Source organism: Nilaparvata lugens, chromosome 6 (assembly GCF_014356525.2).
Source record: "Nilaparvata lugens isolate BPH chromosome 6, ASM1435652v1, whole genome shotgun sequence".
In the NCBI taxonomy this organism is placed as follows: Eukaryota; Metazoa; Arthropoda; class Insecta; order Hemiptera; family Delphacidae; genus Nilaparvata; species Nilaparvata lugens.
In genome coordinates, this window is record NC_052509.1 from 34,295,136 (window position 1) to 34,317,077 (window position 21,942).

The 21,942-nt window shown below is 34.7% G+C and overlaps 1 protein-coding gene across 4 annotated transcripts in view; it reads right to left on the bottom strand.

Moving 5' to 3' along the window:
• The window catches only part of LOC111054399 (transcriptional protein SWT1), a 73,344-nt gene that overhangs the window by 41,917 nt on the left and 9,485 nt on the right, over positions 1-21,942 (bottom strand). For 3 of the 4 annotated variants that reach the window (XR_005571611.1, XR_005571610.1, XM_039430674.1), the window contains exons 2-7: positions 16,912-17,062; positions 12,497-12,634; positions 8,992-9,212; positions 3,158-3,338; positions 2,364-2,626; positions 2,007-2,169 (exon numbers count right to left, since the gene is read on the bottom strand). Coding sequence is in view for 1 of the 4 variants with exons in the window: in XM_039430674.1 (XP_039286608.1) it covers positions 2,007-2,169; positions 2,364-2,626; positions 3,158-3,338; positions 8,992-9,212; positions 12,497-12,634; positions 16,912-17,062 (1,117 nt within the window). In the remaining 3 variants the exon portion in view is untranslated. The remainder of the gene's footprint in view (positions 1-2,006; positions 2,170-2,363; positions 2,627-3,157; positions 3,339-8,991; positions 9,213-12,496; positions 12,635-16,911; positions 17,063-21,942) is intronic. The other variant, XR_005571612.1, reaches the window with a different exon arrangement.

Genomic DNA, 21,942 nt, shown 5'->3' on the forward strand with positions numbered 1-21,942 from the left:
CTCAAGTTATATATGATATAAACCAGATTGATTTACCCAATTCTATAGTCGATTCTATTCTGTGGGAAAAAGTTCTGATATTCTCAACATTTTCTTAATTACAGGCAGTATTATAAAAATCTACAAAGTTTTCTGCCGCCATCTTGTTTTTCCATGATGACAAATATTTTTGAGATTTTCATCATGGATATTCCCTTTCTAAACATGATAACGAGTAGATTGATCATTTCAAAGTCTGCACCTTCAAGGTTTCTTGAGATACACGGTTTTCTGATTGTTAGGTTTGGAATAGGCCTAATATGAAGGAAAAAAGGTGATTTCCGCTGCAAACCGTACTTTTCTCTCTTTTTCCAATGACACTCCTGCCGTGAAAAATGGACTTACAGCCCTCAAATAGATGTAATTTTGAACACAGTCTCAGTAATAGTAGGTTATGGTTGAAGTTATATTAATCATGGTAAGAGCACTTTAAATAAGATGAATATCTCGAACATTATAGTATGGGTAGTTATAAATACTTCGGTGCTAGAATCGAAAACTAAAAAGCAATCGATATAAAGAATTCTGTCAGTCATGACCGCCATCTTGAATTTTTCAATGATTAAGAATATTTTCTATGCTTGGATCACCAATATTCTTATTTGGCTTGTAACGAAGAGATTGAGCCCATTTAGTCCAGTCACAAGGTATTGGGGAATTCCGAACACGCTAAAATTTCGTGCAATGATTTTAGAGTATTGGACTGCTCGAATACAAAAATTTGACCTTCTAGCCCTGTAGCTTTTTACAGAATCCCCAAAAACACGGTTTTCCGGTTCCTTTTCCAGTTATTTGAGATTGCCGCCAAATCAGTCATTGATTAACACCCTGCGGTTCCTCAGGGAAGTAGCTTGGGACCGCTCCTTTTCTTGCTAGTAATCTATGAACTAAAAATGCTGAAAAAATTACAATATTTTTGATTGAAGAAAATTAATTTTCCAATATTTGAGAAATATTTTCATCGGATGGAAAGATTATCACCGAACTGGATGAATTATCATATTATGGAATACAAATTCAAACGTGAACTGAATTTATTAACATTTCAAATAGGTGACATCAGATACTTGTGGATGAGGAAACTGCGTGAGGTCTACTGTTCACAGAGCTACTAGTATCACATACACAAAGGTAATTTGACGATTGGTGTGACTGGGGATGCTACTCAAATTGAAAATGCTACTTTACTATGACATTAAAAATCTGGTCCGCCATCTTGAATGCAACTTTATTTTTCTAAATAGGAAGATGGTCATGCGATACATGATTTCGATACAGAATTTCAAGACAAAATGAATGTCGAGAACCGCACATTGATATCTCAAACAGTTTCGAAGATATTCACATTATTATTAATCAATACCATACAAATCAGAAAAGGAACACATAAGTGGTATTGATTAATAATGATAATATCTTCTAAACGGTTTGAGATATCGATGTGCGGTTTCATTCATTTTGTCATGAAATTCCGTATTGAAATATGTATCGCATGACCAACTTCTTGTTTAAAAAATTGAGTCAAATTCAAAATGACGGACCATATTTGACCGAACGTTTTGAGGTCTATGTTTTAACTCGGATTTTCTTTTGTCTGTCCGTATGTAACGCGATTATTGATAGAATTCAATGAGGTTTGGCAGGAGTATTCCTTTTTCAACTGCGCTTCGATGTATACACAAGGTTTTTTTTGGATAATATGAAAAGAAAAGGAATTCCTCCATACTCTGATATCACTGAATATTATATCATCTACCTTGAAGATAGGATCAATGAGACTATATAATTATTCATAATCGATAAATTATATTAAAAATGTAATACTTTGGGAAAAAGAATGCCGATGCGATGCAAAATATTTGCATTTAATGTAGAGTCTGTTACTTCCAAACCAAAATTAACAGTTACTTCCAATACTAAATAAATATTTGAGAAGATGCATTACAATTGAATGAATCAGTACATACCCTTTTTCAGGAGTGTTCCTACGCAACTATTATTCTTTTCAATACCTGGAAGACTTTTTTGGTTTCTATTGGAAAGCTTCGGAATGAATTCAATTTTTGTGTAAGCCTCGATATTATGGGCACTTGCTTTATTGCAAAGGTTTAGATCATCAGTGAGTAATATCTGGAAAGTTACCAAAAGGAAGGAGAATGAAAATTACTACACAAAGATGCACATAATGTAAATTGAACAAATAAATAAACAGAAGAATGTATACAATTTCCTAGTTTTAAAATTATACTGAAAGTGGAGTGTTGATTATCCGATCAAACTGAGGATATTAACATAGTTTAGAGTAGTTGGAAAGTGTGCCATACCGTTTTCCGATCGATTCCGATGATTTGCAAACAGCAAGCTAATATGTTGTCGTCAGGCACTACAATCTTTATCAACTCGCTGCAAAGCTTTTCCGAAACAGAATTTTGGACTATCATGTTGCTCGACTTATTGCTGAAACAACTACGAATAAATCGGATCGCATTTCTGCAGTGGGTTGCTGGTAGGCCTTTCAGTTTATGCTTTAGATGATCCAACTCTTGTAGTACTTGCCAAGGCACAATTACATTGATTTTACTCCCACCTGCAACAGATAATTTTATTATTTTTCTCAAATGTTGTGAAGAATGGATAGAAAACAGTTTAAGACAAAAACATTACAACAATCCTCTTTGTATTGTGAAAAACACCAAATTTTAGCAAATTATAACTATAAAATAATGTTACACAATCAAAATCAATTTATTATATTTGCAAAGAATTAAATACTCCCTAGTACATTTTTAGTACAAGATGCTATTAAATGGACTTTTGTATCTTGCGAGTGGTGTGATTAGTTGCTGTCAACACCTTTTTCATAATAAATATTGCAAATACATATTTTGAAATTGGGCCATTAATTTGCAAATATTCTCCATAATAAACTAATACTCTATAACCACTGTTTTATTCCTTTTGTTTCAATAACAATCGACTAGCAATGTTGAATTAACCTGCAGGGAATTTCCCATTAACTAAAACGACACCTTGATGCCTACTAAAAATAAAAATTCTCTCTCAGTAAAACGGTACATAATTTGATAAGATTAAACATTTTTAATTAGAGTGAGCTTACCAGCTAACTCGAAATGGGTCAAAGATTCGAGCAAAGCCGAGTCCCGAATGATTATGTTGGTGTCGATTACAACGAACGTATCATCCAGTGTGGCTTCATCAATTTCCATAGGGATAACTTCATTTTCCAAATGTTGCCATTCGGTATTCACCGATTTCGACTGAATTTCTTCAAATTCGTTCTGAAAAAAAATGCATTCCCATACAATCCGTGTTGTTGAATGAAGAGCTATTTACAAGCCATTATAGATCATACTTTTAACAATCTGACTTACTAATTGAAAAAGCGTTGCAAGTCCTTACTGATGACTAGAGCCTGCGCCATTGTCCATTTGTTTGTTTGTTCGTTTAGCCTACTTTTGATTGCTTTTATCGAATTGAAATAGTGATTAAATAGGGATAAATTAAGTTCTAGTCGAGACGCCGATGAGTGAACATCGTTATCGGTTCGCTCTAGCCTAGGTCTCCAGCCTGGCGTGCCGGTCGTTGTAATACGTTATCATGTACTCATATAACGAGTGTTTATACTAAAAGTTGAATCGTTTTTTTTTATTATTATAAAGAATTCTTTCGTGAAGTCTAGTGTGACAGCGTGTATAGTGGTCAGTGACTATCAGAATATACAAACAACTTCTACGATGGGGTCTTGTTCCAAGTGTGCAAACAAAATCAAACATCAAAAAGATAGGCTTACGTGCTCAACCTGTAAATCAACTTTCCATATAAAATGTGTAAAGCTGCGTACACATATTCGCGCTTCCAACCCGCACCGAGCACGCTCCTCCCTCGTACCGCCATCGAACCACAGTCGCTCCGCCCACGCACCCATCATGAACGTTACGGAAGATGTTAGATCTTCTCGCGTTCCCCGGTCGAACCACTCTTGCTCGCCGGTCGATCATCAATCGCTCTGCTGGAGTGACGTTCGGTTGCGGAGCAGAGCGAAAGTCTGTACGCACCTTTAGAGTTGACTTCACGAAACTCGATAAGGATACGTGGAAATGCAACTCTTGTTTGGGTGAAAACTCGTCTGATTCACAGTGATTCGTCGTTGTCACCATCTAAAGACGCAATCCTTGCGTCCATAGCCAGTATGCAGACAAACATGGAAAAGCAGATAGGTGCAGTGGCCACTAATGTAATTGACATTAAGAATGAACTAGTAGGTGTCAATAGCACTATCACCAAAATGCAGGACACTCTTGCACTGCTTGCATCCTGATAATGAATCGCATAAGTCGGAGTTTTTGAAAATTAGGGAAGAAAATGACAAGCTGAAAAACACTGTTCATCTTCTTGATGACAAAATCAAAGATATGGAACAGTTTAGCAGGAAAGACAACATAGAAATTACAGGTGTTCCGTACAACCGAGGGGAAAATTTATATGGTTTGTTGGACAAAATCGCTGCCTTTATTGATGTCAACTACAACATAAACTTTATTTCAACCGAGCACCGCTAACGCGTGACTAACGAACGTCCCAATCCACCTATAATTGTCAAGTTCATATCTAGAGACTACAAGTCATCGTGGATAGGAGCTGCACGGGCCAATCGCAAGAAACTGACAGCAGCTGCTTTCTACCTGATTCCACTTAACCTCAATAATATTGTTCTGATACTTGATAAATATGTTTTGATAATTGATTATTATTATTATTATTAATTATTATTATTATTATTAGCGTATGGCTTTCAATGGTGGGGAGACCCAAGGGTATTTCCACCTCGCCGTATTATAGTCCAAAGTTCCCTAATGGGAAACCGGACACTAAGGTTATAGTCAGCACAATACTATAATTATATTAATATAATAATAGTATTGTTTTGGTAATCAATATTGTTTTCACAAACTCTGTATAATAATATGGCAAATGTGAAACAGCTGCATCAAAGAAATTATCTAAAAAACATATGTTTAGGAAAACCATAGTTTTGAACTTCGTTTTCTTGATGCAATGTATAGGCCTACACGTGGCATAAATTATTAATTTTTCAGCTAGAACAGTTTTTTGAGACTGCTAAATAAACGTCTACAGTTTTGCAGTCTTACAGTCAATGCTGTATCGGCAATATGAAAACGCATGCAGTTAATATGTCTTTAAATAAAGGTATTGATATTCACATGAATTAATTATTCTCTACCATTTTTATTTAATCACAATTTGAAAATTATTCTTTCATTCTTCAGTAATTGATAAATGCAATATGAACAACTCTCTTTCATGAGGTGGATTATAAACAACTCTCTTTCGCAGGTGAATATTTTTTTCAACATTTTCCAGTTTCTCAATGATAGGGGAGTGATAATTGTTTGTATAGGTCTTCTGAGGAACTATTATCTAGACCTACAGCTGGAACCAATCAACTACACTTCAACTCCAAACTATCGTTTTAATACCATAGGATACACAGGATAGGATACCAATTTATCACAGGGTGACGTGTTTATTACAGCTGGTAACTTTAGATGCTAAATCATATTATCACAATATGATCTTGAATCATGATCATCTTTCCGTTCTTCGGTAGCCGCTCGGCCGACAATTTTGAAAATATAGGTCTGTAAAATGGATTAATAAATAATTATTATTAGCCTCCCTTTTAAAATTTCTGTTCAGAAACCATCCCCAATATTCACACAAAATATTCCCAATGTTTGATGCCGTTATGTCAAGTAGTTTTCAAGTCTATAGGGAACAAACAAACAAACACATAAACAGACATTAATTTTTATATACTAAAACAAAAGCCTCTCTAAATGGAGGTAGAATGATAAGGTTGACAACTTTCAGTTCTGTTCTTTTAACATTTTTGTTTTCAAATCACTTTCAAAAAGTTCATGTAGTACCTACTATTGTGTTTGAGACACTTCTGGTGCTATCATAGTTTCACCACTATTCTGTTCCACAGTCATATCTCTTGCAGTCGTTAACTATACCGTATCGATAATAAATTAAAGAGTTGGCTTATACACGTACGGGATAGGAAAATTATGTTTGATGCATCATCACGTCTGAACTACTGGACTAATTAACTTGAAATTTTGCATATAGATTCCAAGGATGGTTATAGGCCTATTTCTAATTCTTCAAAATTGCATTACGTCAAGTTTTCAGTTTGTCAACTTTAACAATAGATCCTTGCGGAGCACGGGTTTCTGCTTGTTATTTATAAAGTGGAACTCCCCCCCCCCCTACACACCTAGGGGGATTCCAAAATATGTTGTATATTGTATTTCTTATTTGTGTACTATGTTTTTTGGAAATAAACTGAATTGAATTGAATTGAAAAAAAAAATTTCAACACATATTCTTTGAATGTACTGATCGAGTTCGTTGGACAACGAAATTTCTTCTTTGTACTTTTTGAGTAAATCACAGGAAAACATTGAAAGTGCATAAATAATGTGTCGTAGTTTATCAATACACGTTACAAATCAGATTTCAGCTAGATTCTAAAATTGCATGAATTAAGGCTGTGCGAGCAGCTAAAATTCCTTTTTACTGGTGATAATTTTTCAATTTCCTATATAACATAAAGATTTCAAAATGAAAAAATCCCATGACAATGTTTTTCATCCAATTATTACTTTTTGAGATATGAGCGCACAAAATTTAAATTTTTGAGACAGATCCCTTCAAATACGATAGAAGATAAATATTCATGAAACTTTGAGGATACATTATTCTTCATATTATTGATGAAATGGAGAATTTTTTTATAGAATATCAACTTTTGAAAATAGAATAATTTCTACACTGTCTGCAAATAAACATGCTATAGAATAGAATCATCGGTCTTAGGAGAGAAAAGTAGACTCAAGTTTTTCAACACCACCATAGAAATGTCAGTGATGAGTGGCATGTAGGGGAAGGCCAGGGATCTCAACTTATCTCGCGGTTTCTACAATCTACATGACCTCATTCAATAAAGAAAAATTCCTTCGACACATAGTCTAGTAGCTCACACACATCCGCGTCTGCGGCGGAATTTTTTGTAATTTAATTCGTCACTTGGGTCACAATTTTACACGGGGAATTCATGTATCATACGGACCACTTTCTCTTTTAAAAAAATTAAGTTGGATTCAAAATGACGGATCTAAGATGGAGGAAAAACTTTTGAAGCGACATAGAAGTAGTTTTTCAATTCGAAATTATCATTTAAAAGTAATATGAAGCTGTTTTCCATAATTTTCACCAATCCTGTAAAGTGTATATTATAGCATAAAGCTGGATTTCGCACACAACAGTGACAGTAAACAGTAAAAATATGATTCCCACCAGAAGTTAGAATTTCTAATTTGACTATTCCCACTCATCCCGGCCGAGTGAGTATGAATAATACCATGACAACTTATGGGAAATTCAGTTCTATAGGTATAGGAAATGTTGGGAGACTGACTTAATCATAATCAAACCATAAGGGGATAGTTGACTGTTGGGCTTATACAGTGGGAGGGTATAAGTTACCATATAAGTTGAAGAGTTTAAGTTGGGGTATAAGTTCAAGATTACAGTTGGTAGCACTGTGGAACGAGCAGTTCTTTGACATTTTTCACAATATTACTGGCTTGGTAGGTACATCATGAATAATTATTTATGGATATTTATTTATTAATTTACATGGGCTTGTCACTGTGAAGGCAAGGTGTTCCGTACATCCATGAACCGAAGGAAACACTTGGAAAAGTAATCACTGCCTTTCCCCAAGATTTGCTACATTGTCATTCCAGAGTTAACATAACAGGCTGTGAACGCAAAATTGAATAACTTCTTCCCAATGTCACTTTCAATCAATCAATAATTTTATTCAATTCAACACAATATACATAGAAGAAATAAAAATACAAAAACACAAACAAAAATAAATTTCTAATAAAATACAAATAGCCTATAGGCTTCATGTTGGGGTGTGCTGGAAAAAAGAAAGGAGGAAAATACCTAGCCAACTATGGTTTCCCATGTAATAGGTGGGTAGAGGCTATAAAAATAAGGAATTAATGGTGAAGAGGAGCGGAAAAGGGAAGAATTGGAAAAGATTGGAAAAAAGAGAGAAAAAATATGAGCAAAAATTGTAAGCGAGTCCACTTTCAACAAATGCATCTAAAAGAAATGGCCATGCAAACAGTAGTTAGAGCAGAAATCTCGAGACGCTCAGGTTTTTATTTCTAGTTTAGTTCTTCCACTAATCTTAGTGTCTATGAGGAAGTGGTCCGGAATAAGGTTTATTATTTTAGTGCTTATATAAATCAACTGTTTCCTTAAACATTCAATATTGGTATGATATGTGACATATCTATTTGCAGTGGTCCTTAAATGATAATTATTGACAATTGAATTTAAAGTGCGAGGAAAATGGGATTTATATTTCATCAAGTATTTAATTACGGTTTTTATATATAATTGGCGTATTTTCATTACCTTAAAGTCACTAAAAACCACCATCTCGGTAGGATACAGTCTATAAGACCATACGAAGTCAAGTCTGTGACACTAGAATGATCATTAATGGTTAAAGACCTCGTTCTATTAATCAGGTAGCTTTTAAATAAGTCGAGGGGGCCCCCCCTAAACCCATAGGACTCAAGTTTGTCGAATAAAGTATTATGTTAGAAAGTAAAGAGGCACTTTATTTTGGATATTTTGATTGTACATTCTACAATCATAAAACAGCATGCTGGATTGTTTCATTTGTTAAACATCTCTTTTATGAATTATTCGTGAGGATTAACTCTTTTTTCCAGTGATCCTGTGCCACTCTTTAAATAGGACTGGTCAGATCTATTTGTATTGGATTATGACAGCGAATAAGTAAAAAATGAAACATACTTCAGTTGAAGGTGTCCAGTCCATAGGTTCGAGCTCCTCGTTGAGCTTAAATAGTATACCACCGATTCGCCTTGCATCAAAGACTGGCACTTTGCTATCTTCAAACTTCTCTCCCGATTGTAATTTATTAGCTTCATTGTCAGTTGTGTTGCCTCTGCTCACTGTACTTGGCTGGTCATCTTCTGAGTCAGTGTAGTCAGGGAGTTCAGGCTCGGGTTTATCTAAAACAAACAAATAATATTAATTTTGTTTTGCTGATGATGGCAACTCAAGTATACAGAGTTGGTGAAAATTATGAAAGCAGCTTAATATTAATTTTAGAATGATAATTTGACAGTATGATTCATTGTGGACCAATTCGATTAAAAAACTAATTTTCTGTCGCTTCACAATTTTGGTCCACCATGTTGGAACCACCATTTTAAAAGCAACTCCATTTTTATAGAAATGTGGTAATATGATACATGATTTCGATACAAGAGAAAATAAATGGCAAAACCCGCACATCGATATCTCAAACTGTTTCAAAGTTATTCACATTTAAAAATACTAATAAATCATACAAAAATGGAATAAATGAGTATATGAAAATCAATAAAATCCCAACTATCAAATTTCACTTTTTCAAGTATTAGTGAACACATCTAGTAACATTTACTCACATTTTTATTCAACACTTTCAACAGAAAAGTTTGATCTGTCAGATTTAGGGCTTATAACTTTTGACACAATGCTCGGATCACATCGTACTACACTTCATTCTTCTCGGCTCGTCAAGGCGGTTCAAAATCAAGCATCACAAGTCAAATTCGGTCGAAAAATGGAAAATTAATTTTTGAGAGTACCTATTTCAACCGGCATTTCAATACACAGAAGAGAAATGACAAATTTCTATGTTCAAAGCTATGTTTCTCGCTAACCCGTTATTATAAAAAGCATTACTTGATCTTTAAATGTACAATAGAATCTTCTCTTTCATTTGCTGTAAACTAGACATGAAAAAAATGCTCGTAAAGTTAGATTATATTATTAAAAATATCCGGTAATTGAAGATATTTTCCTCATATTAACGGTCTTGGCAGTTCTATGATGGGAAAAAGTTATTAAAGATGAATCATAGGCAGCCGAGCATGTAGAGTATGAAATTATCTACAATTTGAAATCAATCGTAAGTTTCTATGATGTATCAGACTCGTTCTAGAAACTCTTGGTTACTACTGTTAACCACCAAAAAAATGAAAGAGCAAAAATCGCCATTTTTAAAATCTTCTGTCAGGTTCGAATGGTATTGGAATCAAAAGTATTATTCATTGAAGTGGGAAGAGGGAGAACACTTTCACATCCTCACAAGATTTAGGAATTTTATCTGAAGTAGTTCACAATATATGCAGCTATGAATATAGAAATTGGTCATTTTTTGTGTATGGGAATATGGGCTTAAGTACACTGAACAATAAATTATCAATTTTACGATCAAATGTGACTTATGATGCATGATTTTGGGCCGCCTTGACGAGACGAGAAGAATGAAGTATAGTACGATGAGATCCGAGCATTGTGTCAAACGTTATAGGTGTTTAAAATTTTGATCCTTGAGGTGTCCTTAAGCGCGCCTTTCCACTAGGAAATACTGAAATGAAGTGCATCTAACAGTGCATCACTGTGCGAAATATCAATGTGACGACAATTTAGTTGGTGATGATGGTTGAAGCTAAAAACTAGGTGTTTTTCACAATACAAAGAGCATTGTTGTCAGGTGTACCTGGAAATTTATACGAGATAGAGCGCTCTACCTGATCTCTCATTGTAGAGCACAAAAATACGCTCAAAGATAATAGAGCAAAAATACAATAAAAATATATAATTATTGAATTAAACATCTAAATGATAACAATCGGAAGATATTGATGATCAAAAACTAAATACATCAAAGTTGATTTTTTCTTTAAATATTAGTAATTTTTGAAAAATAATAACTCAGTAGGCCTACTCATTGGAGATAGACAGTTCTGATTGATCTCATTTTATTCAAAATTTTATAATCTGAAAAAAATGCGAGAGCAAATTTTTCTGTACGTTTACTGGATTTGGCGAAAATAGCTAAAACTGGAAAATTAACCGAAAATACGAGGTTTTTGGGCCATTCTGTATGAAACACAAGGAATTTTTGCATGAAAAAATTGGTTCTGGATTTCTCTCAGGTATCCAAATAATATATTTTAAAAAATCAGAACTACAATATATATTGCGAACACTAATGTATATAGTGACTGGATTATAAGGCTAGTTTCATACATATTCGGTTCGGTTTGGTTTGCTTTCTGTTCGCTTTCGGCTGATTCCGATAAGTGTAAAACGGTGATTTGGTACGGAATAGAAACCGTTAGAACCGAACGCCCACTTGACACTAATAGTAAATTCCTAACTTTGTTATGAAACAAAGTTATGAATGAAAGCCCAAATGAAATTTCACAATTTATTTGTAACATGAATTAATAACTAATAATAAAATTCGTTTTAAATTCGTTACTAGCGAGGGGCTACTTTCACACTCATACGGTTCTGTTCGGTTTGGTTTCTGTTCGTTTTCGGTCGATGCCGATAAGTGAGAAACGGTAATACGGTTTGGATTCGGTTCCGAATATCAACCTCATAGCACCGAACGCCCCTCGACACGAATAGGTTTCATCATAATTAGAATTCGTTGTTAGGAAACAGCGGACAAAAACAAAAGTCTTTCACACACGCTAGGCTTTTTGTTTTTATTTTAACCTGATATCGTGATTATCTGTTCCAAAATCTTCTATATCAAAACCATTAAGGTCAATAATTCATTTCATTCAGTTTACTGGAGTATTTTTTCTCCATGAATAGTTTGCTAAAAAATATAAAGATAAGTTAAAACTGGGAAATATTTTTTTATTTTTCTCATGTACCATGTGTCAAAACAAGAAACAGATTTTCATTTAACAAAAATAATCACTGAATGTCCAAAATTAACATGATCAAAAAGAAACTATTTAAACAATATTTTGAATTAACTTGGGAATTTTGGAGTTCAAGAAATCACATCTTACTCACTATTTGAACACCAGCTGTTATTTTTTGATACCAGCATGAATATTGTTAAAATCCAAACACAGCTGTGTTCGAGAAGAAAATACCTTATAAGAACGGTACGTATTAGAACCTGATATGTATAAAAGTATTATTCCTTTTCGGCAACGAACAGAAAACAAACCGAACCGAATGTGTGTGAAACTAGCCTATGTAGTAAGACAAATGTGCCAAATCTAAAGGTTGTAGCAATTTTTTCTTCCTGAAATGACCACTATAGAAACATTGCTTGTCCAAACGTAAACGAATTTCACCAAGCTGTTCCAACGAACATGTTGAAACAAAAGTCGAACTTTTGCTAAGTTGTGACTCAACCTAACATTTTTTCATTAAATGAATTTTGGTTATAAATTAAATTATGTATGAGGTAATCCTGCTTCATGATAACCTTTAGACAGCATTTCCTTGTTTTTCTTCCTAGCCTCATGACTTAGCTGCCTGGCTGACTTAGAAGATTTGCATTGTTCAGCTGAGTCCTCAGAATCCTTTGGCAAGATTGCAGTAACTTTTTTTCTTTGTTTTCCTCCTGTAAATGTTATCAAGCATATAATAAAGTATAATAAAATCAGTTTATAAGATAAAAGAAGACCGTAATGAATTCTTAAATAATTACAATTATCATTTATTAGCATATTCAGCTTTGGGCTTTTATTTTGTCAGCACAGGTGTTTCACAAAGTACATTGACTTGTCCAAGCAATGAATGCTAAAAAAGGCATAAGGGAAAAATTTGAAAGACAATTTTTGACCCCACGGCTTTGTTTAGGGAGGTGAAAATATCAATGTCCCCACTACTACCCCCTGTGCTAAGGGGGTGGGGTGGTTTAAAGGTACCATTTTTCAAGTTTCACATCAATCTCGAAAGCTAAGCGTAGTAAGTTATGTCAAAACCTTTATTTGGACAATTTATTTTATGAAATTGAGATGAAAAGAAGTTTTGGACTTAAGTCTGTTTCTTTGTCCTCAAGTTGATAGTAGATAAATAAATAAAAGTCAAAAATTGTTTTCAAAATATTAAATATTACCTCAAAATTCCTTTGTCAATAATAATTGTTCTATTGTAGCAAAACTAAATATTTCACACTCAAAACTGAAACTGCTTCAACAGTCATTTAAGCACGTGAAATAGTGAGAATATACATTATGTTGAAGATAATTCAATACTTGATGAGCTTATAATCAGCATGATTTTTTCATCAATAGTTGGAAAGTTATAAGCCAATAAAAAGCAAAACGAAAAATTTCAAAAACGAATAAACTTTTCGAAAAAATCTAAATTTTGAGGAATTTCCGGTTTTAATCAACTAAATCAACTAAATCCCTCTTGGTGTAATTTTTTGCTCTACAACCTGAGACGCGTAGACCGTTCCATCGTAAATATATTTACAGGTACACCCGATAACAAATTGCCATTATTTGACCAGTTGGTTTCCATTAACCTGTTGGTAGTAGTATTACTTGAATGGCCATCTAGTGCAGAAAAACGTGAGTTGTGCAGCTGGATAATTAAGATTATATGACATTAGCCGTCAGGCTCGCTTCGCTCGTCATATCCGTCTAGCCTGGACCCCCGACTGGATCGTCCGAGAATGAGATCAGCGGGCTCGCTTCGCTCGCCTGCATGTAGACCTCAGCGGAACCTCTGTACCGAGTTTGAACGTATTATATGTCAATTTGATCTCGAAAAACACCTGTTACTATATCGGCGTATCTTTGGCGAACAAAATTCTTCCACCTCAGCTAAACCTGTGTACTGAATTTTTTTTAATATATTTCCATCAATTATTGAAAAAGGGCAGGAAACGCAGAGAAGCTGAGAAAACGCTAATTTTGGCTAACTGGATAAATTAGTATTTAGGAGGTCCTGGATAAATGCATTTCAATCTTCAACTTGGTGCCAACCTAACAAAGTCAACTCAACTTAATGCCAACCTGACAACATTTTTAATTTAGTTACCAGAACAACTGTTTCGAAGAGGTACTCTCTCTAGATTATAGTTCTATATTAACATATGGTATGGACATTTTTCAATTATAATTTCAAGATATTGGAATAAGAAGAATATACATGCTAAAAGAACTTTAAACCCTTAAAAACCACCCTTAGATTTAAAATATCGCCAAGGATTTCTTAGTGCGCCTCTAAAGGGCCAACTGAACATACCTACCAAATTTGAACGTCTTGGTCCGGTAGATTTTTAGTTCTGCGAGTGAGTGAGTCAGTCAGTCAGTGAGTGAGTGCCATTTCGCTTTTATATTATATGACATCAAAAAAGTATGACTTATTACAGGTGTTATTGTGCCTTATGACTTATGATTTTAGAGGTCTTAAAGCGTACTGTAACTTTCATACGAAATATTTTTCTCGAAAAACGGAAGCGTAACTTTTATTAGACAAAATATAAAATTATGAGGTGAAACTTCCTGTTTTTCTGCCTCTGTATTGGAATATTTTTCTGAACAATAAATATACTATAAAATATTATATGAGATCAATATTGTAGATCTATTCGTTCTTGAAACGATGAAAGTGAGCTTGATATCTTGATTTGATACCGATATATAATAATTGAATAGATATAATCTATGAAACCAATGCAGTTTCGAACTTTGGGGTCATCTAGGGGGTAGAGCAAGCGGAGAGAAGATAAGTATTTTGTGATTCCAGGCTATTTATACTAAAATCCTGCGGGAATTCAGCTTTCCCTCAATCAGTTGCGCAAACCCCCGTTCTTTGTCTTCATTGCCTGGGCTAATATTATAGTCCAGGCAATGAATGCTCAAAAAAGGGTAGGCTATAGAAGGAAAAGTTTGGAAGACAATTTTTGACCCCGCAGTTCTGTTTAGGGTAGTGAGGAGGTAAACATATCAAAAATCCCCACTTAATATTTTCTTTCTATTGTTATAGCAGATTCAACGTGGGTGGTGAAATTTTAATTTCGTAACATTTGATCACTTGACAATGGAATTTGAGTCTGGAACATCTGGTACACAGTTTTTACGTTGTAGCTTAATGAAGACTAGTTTGGAGGTAAACATAGCCAAAATACGCATCTCTAGCCCGTCTATTGAAGGTGTGGAACTGCTAAGTTGACACTTGTTGCAGGGTTGGAAATCGTTCACCCCCCCCCCCACGTTAAATCTGCTATAAAATGTTTTAGAGCGTAGGCTATATCTCGAAAAGTGAAAGAGATATAGAAAAAGTTGCTGAATTAATATTGTAGGAAATTATGTAAGCTTCAATTTCTTACAGAATAGTCCTGTCTGTAAAATGCATAATTTTCGAGTTATATGCGAGAAACCAAAAAATTGTACCTTTGAACCACCCCCACCCCCTTAGCACAGGGGGTAGGGGTGGGGACTTTGATATGTTTACCTCCTCACTACCCTAAACAGAACTGCGGGGTCAAAAATTGTCTTCCAAACTTTTCCCTCTATAACACTTAGTTGACTGGGCTATTAGGGAAATATTAGACAACTACGGTTCTTCGATCATGCATAGTTATTGTTAAATCATTCTTCCTCGTGGACTCGATATGAAGAATTGGAATACTAGTCAAGGTTGTAGAGTTCCTTCTATTTTTATTCTAATTAACGTTTCTATCCATAGAATCACACATAAAAGTTACGGCTTAATAAAGAAATAGCAAATTTCATTTTTCAAGATTCTATTAATAATCAACAGCCTCTAAATTGATACTGATACATGAAGGGAACTTGCGATTGGTCTCAAATTGTAGGTAATTTGATACTCCACAGGCCTAGTTGCCTAGAATCAATCTTGAACCATTTTTCTTCATCAATAGAAAAGCTCATGTGGGCATCATCCGCAATAAAAAAATAGATTACCGAGAACGTGAAAATGAGAAAAAAAACTTCATTCTCTTGATTTTTGAAACGAGCGAATCGAACATTACAAATATATTTTTCATGAATATTCAAGTGAAATTGAAGAAAATATTCTGTTCTACACTTCAAGACCAAGTAAATTGTTTATCATTATGGGTTTCCAAAAAAAGCTACGTGAATATTGAAGTTAGCAATTTTTTGTGTATGGAAATATAGGTTGAAGTACTATCAAGGATAAATTTTCCATTTCTGGATCGATTTCGACTTATGATACGTGATCTTGAACCGCTTGGTGAGTTGAGAAGAATAGGTTGTAGTACAAGAAGATCAGATCATCGTGTCAATAGTTATGAGTGCTTGAAATGTTGAGGACACCTTGAGGTGTCCTTATGAGCGCCTATCCACGAGGAAATGCTGAATTCAAGAGCATAAAACGGGTGATTCTGATCGAACATGATCAGAGATACCTATATCATTGAGCACAATTTTAATGTGAGAACAATAAAGTTAATGATGGTGGTTAAAGCTAAAAATAGTGTTTTTCAAAATACAAGGAAGATTGGTATAAATATATGGTGATCAATCTGAGATAGAACGGGCTACCTGCTCTTAGGTTATAGAGCAAAAAATTACGCCAAGAGGAATTTGGTGGAATCATAGATTTAAATTGTGGAAATCGGAATATACAGTATAATCGATTAAAAACGAAAATTTCTCCAAATTTCGTTTTTTCCAAAAAATGACCTATTTTTGAAAATTTGTAACTTTAAAGTCAATGGAGATAGAGAGCCGTGAATTATTTCATTCTATGCGAATGTTCATTATCTGATGAAACGGCGGGAGTGATTTTTCCCGTCCGATGACTTGATTTGGTGAAAATCACAGAAATATTATTTGAATAAAATAGAGTCTAAAAATCTAAATATTTCTTTGAATACAAGAAATCATCACTTACGTATATTTTTGATTCGTTTCACGGTTTTCTTTGGATTTATGTTTTTTTCTACTGTTTTCTCATGATTCACATTATTTGGAGGATCCTCAACCGGTTTAGTGGAATTATTTATTGTTTGACACACATCATCAAGTACTAAGGGCAACCCTTCCTGTAAAGAATTGTGAACAAAAAGAATGTAGTACATAAGTGATGTTAATAAAAAAAGGAAAGATAAAATTTTTGAAAAGGTAACTCTCACTTGCCAATCATAGACATTCCAATCATTCCATCAACGTGAATCCTTTGTCAATGTAATGAGGTCCCTGAATTTATACTGGACTATGAGACAACCCACAAGATAGGGAGTTTGTCATGACAATGTGAGGCAAATTACAACAAATTCTTCAAATCAAATCAAATTCTTTATTTACACATTGTTGTACAAAAAGTTAATTTCATGAAATAGTGTATCGTCAAAAATAAAATCAAAACATAAAAAATAGAACTGTATATGCCATACAGTAGACCACTACATCAATCATGTATGAGTAATTTCTTATATTATTGTAAGGCTCCATTATCAAAAAACTTATCAACACTATACTAGTAGTTCTGTGAACAGTACACCTCACGCAGTATACTCATCCACAAGAACCTGATTGAAACTCTATAGACCTTATGGAAATACAGCAATAGACTGGCTTCTCCACACATCTGTGTAATCACTTGTCAGCTGATTTATGATGAATAATTCTATAGTCTGATTTTTTACCTTACCTATGGTAATAGGGCAAGGAAAGTATTGCTTTACGGAAAAAATTAAGGTACCCCAATTTCTAAATTTCTATACGTTTCAAGGTCCCCTGAGTCCAAAAAAGTGGTTTTTGGGTATTGGTGTGTTTGTGTGTGTATGTGTGTGTGGCGGCTAAAATGGCGAAAATGTTGTCAAAAACAGGGGTTTTCGCGATTTTCTCGAAAACGGCTCCAACGATTTTGATTAAAGTTACACCTTAAATGGTCATCGATAAGCTCTATCAACTGCCACAAGTCCCATACCTGTAAAAATTCCAGGAGCTCCGCCCCATCTATGCAAAGTTTGATTTTAGATTCTCAATTATAAGGCTTCAGATACAATTTAAACAAAAAAATTCTAGTGGAATAGATTGAGCATGAGAATCTCTACAATTAATGTTCAGTAACATTTTCACCTAAAATTAAAAATAATCTCGCAATTCGAGGAAATGTGATTATCTAATTGCAAACTGTTGACAAATGTTGATTCTATTAAATGATTCACTATGAAGAGATAGCAGACCTCGTGTGTCTCCAGCGTTAAAGGTTGATTCAGACAAGTGGGACTGTGCTGCGTTGTGTTTGCGTTGGGACTGCGGCCAGTCGATTTTAGATGGATTCGCCAAAACGGTCTCTCCATTTGAAATGCATGGCTACAGCCTAGAGTCATTCACACATGGGGGACTGTGCTGGTACCGTACTGCGTTGGTGTTGCGACTGTGTCATTTGAGAGCTCTTCAAGACCACGGTCTCATGCCCTGTGGGTCGCCGAAGCGGCTTCGGCTGTTTCCGTACAGCCTCGGCATGCTCGGAAATGCTTCATCACCAACAATCACGTATGAATAGGCTTCCACTGAATTTGGAAATTGTCTAGGACCTGAAATATTTAGGCGATCTTCATCCAAACGTTTACCGAGAATTGATTTTGATAGAATTCCACCATCACTAGATTTTCCATAACTACCAACATCAATTATCACGAATTTATAGTTACGCTAATATAACGCTAATTATACAACCGAAAATGTCTTTTTATAGTTGTAGTAGAGTGACCCACTATTTTTTGGAGCTTGAATTTCAATATGCTTCCCATCAATTGCACTTATACAATTGGGGAACTGCCATGTTGAACCAAACTTTTCAGCTATTTTCCCCCACATTTCCTCTGTTGATTCTAGCATTTCTTTAGCAACCATACACTTCCATATATAGCTTCCAATGTTGGAAAAATAATAGAGTTCACTGTCGAAGGAGCCAATCTGTAGCTGAAGCTGATAGACAGTTGTGAATTGCCTGAACCCAGGTATTTTAATTTTAATATCAATGCCAACCTTTCATCTGGAACTGGCCGCCTCCACCTCGAGTGCTGTTTTGTTAAATTATTCTCAAGTATTTTCAAAAGGTTCTCGAACTTCAGTAAACTCATACGAGAATACTTGAAAAATTTCACTGTGTCGCTTTTAAGACGCGAAAATATTGTATGGAATTCTCCGTCTTCATCTCTTGCTTTCCACAGCTGGTGCACCCAATTCCGCTATAATGACATCCTCTGTGACTGAAGTAAAGAAGTGATTGCACTGGAATGACGTAACACAGAGCAAAACAGCAACAGCACGGCCACAGCACAGTCCCCTATGTGTGAATGATAGCGACCCAACACTACCACAGTCCCATCGCAAACGCAACGCAGCACAGTACCAGCACAGTCCCATATGTCTGAATCAACCTTATTTCCCTGTCACCAGCTGGCTCAAATCTTTGAATAGTAGACTTGAGATGCGCGGGAACACTAGCGTCAGGTGATCAATTTTCATAACGGCAAGGAAAGTTGTGTGAGTGCGCCACACCAGATTTTTACTCTAATATTGGCATATGAAGGAGGCTCCTTTTTCCTTTTATATTATCCTTGAAATGCAAAATTTCCAAAAACCTTGTATATACGTCGACGCGCAATTAAAAAAGGAACATACTCTTTTTTCAGGATTTGATTTATTCTCTCCTATTTATACAGTCCACTCTTTTCTAAGACTAAATTTCACAAATTGCATGAAAATCTATTACCGCGTTTCGCAGTAAATGCGCAACATATAAACATTTAAGCATTAAGAGAAATGCCAAACCGTCAACTTGAATCTTAGACCTCACTTCGCTCGGTCAAAAATCCCCCTTTTACCTAAAAAGAAAAGACATTTTTTTTTTAAATTTCTGCGATTTCTACTCTTAATTGCAGATGGCAGGGGATTAAAGAGCTTGACTCCCATGTAACTAGGCTTCTTCTCAACAAGCCTTAACCTATGTGAGACAACACACAAATTACCCTTGCCTCTAGTAATTGTGTTGATGAACCTGTGGGTTTATTGAAGACTTTTCTTTACTATCATATGAAACAAGAGTGATTGATAAATATAGATGCACGGCACAGTCAGAATACCCTAAGTTACGAAAGCTCCTCTACAAGACTGACCAAATTCGAGTCCAGCAAGGCATCTAACAGCTTTTTTCTGTTAAGAGAAAAATTTTTATCTAAATTTGTTTTACTGGCGCTACCCCAGAGTTCAATGCCCTAAACCAAATACGAGTACATTAGTTAGTAGTATAAAGTTTTTCCAGTACCAGGTGGAGTAATTTTGATTTGGCCCTCCATCTAAAGAAATTACAGGGTTGCCAAATCGTGTAAAATTGCAACTTTCTCAAATTTCCAATTCAACGTCAGAGTTGGATGTAGAATATCATCCCCGATAACCTAGTAGTGCTAGAAAAGATCCAGGGTTGAAGGATTAAAAGGAAATTGAACTCTTATGATAAAATTGAAAACATCACTGAAATTCGTTTTTCTTCTGAATATAACTTCTCTCAGAAGCATGTGGCGTCGTAATGCGTGATAATTTTATATCTAATTAACAGGGAGAATGTGTACTTTCTATTGGTGTATGGATAATTTTTATCCGACCTATCTATAGTTATTTTTTAATCAATGATCATGTTCGTCAATGTCAAGACATTTCAAGCAGAAAACATGAAATTTTCGACATGCTGGAAATCTTTTAGTTTAAAAAAAGTGGGTGGTGAAAGCGAGAAAGTTTTTTTCATAAATAATTGAAATTATTTTTCCAATTGTCAAACGTACTTGGAAGAACGTACTTTGGCCTTTCAGGAGTTTCAAAGTCAAGGATAGCGGCTGAATGGTGTGCCACCATATGCTATCAATAGCTGGGATAAACAAAATAAAATACAGAAAAATAAAATACAGAAAAACAAAATACAGAAAAATTCAGCAACTGCAAGCCACATGTTGATTATGAATAGTGAAAATGACAACCTCGCCTCGAATAATCGAAGCAGTGTTTCATTGCAGCCTTTCTAGAGGCAATCAGCTGCTTACGTTTGAAATAAAATTCAGTCAAATCTTAAACTATTAAATGAGCAACTAATGTTTAAATGTTTATATGTTCAGATGTTTAGATGTTTGGATGTTTAGATGTTTATATATTTGTATTTCACCGGATCTCGAAAACGGCTCTAACAATTCTCACGAAATTCAGAACATAGTAGGTTTATTATATAAAGATTCGATTGCACTAGGTCTCATCCATGGGAAAACTCGCTGAAGGACATTAAAAGGATAATTATCATTCATCCTTGGGAAAACAGCTGATAATAATTATTTCGTTGTCTGATGGAAGTGAGTGAGCGAGTTCATGTGTGTGGGACTGTGTCAAAATTATGACTCAGTTGTTGAACTTTTGTAATCGATTGAATCAGGTACTTAGTGCCGGTTGCAAAAAAGCCGGGTTATTTTCAATCTTGATTAATTCCAGTAGATCCAACTTTTTGAAATGGTCTTCTCTGATTTGGATCACGTGAAGTTAATCAGGATTAAAATTTTATCGGCCTTTGTGAGGGAAATTTTTGCATTCCTCTGGGAATTAATCTCAATTTACTGAGATTAGATAGAACATATGCATGTTATGAATGTTATTATAAATTCTTCTCTCGTAATAAATTGTTTATGCTTTTGTACTCCAGAGCGAAGCTCGGTCCCCGATATCAAATAACTATCACTCTCCTATCATTGAGAAACTGTAAAATGTTGGAAAAAATTATTCACCTCATGAAAGAGAGTTCTTCATATTGCATTCATTAAATACTGAAGAATGACAGAATAATCTACAATTATTTTAAATTTAGCCTATCCTATATTCATCCTGAAATGGAAGATCAAAAGAATATGGAATTCTGTGTGATTCATCATATATC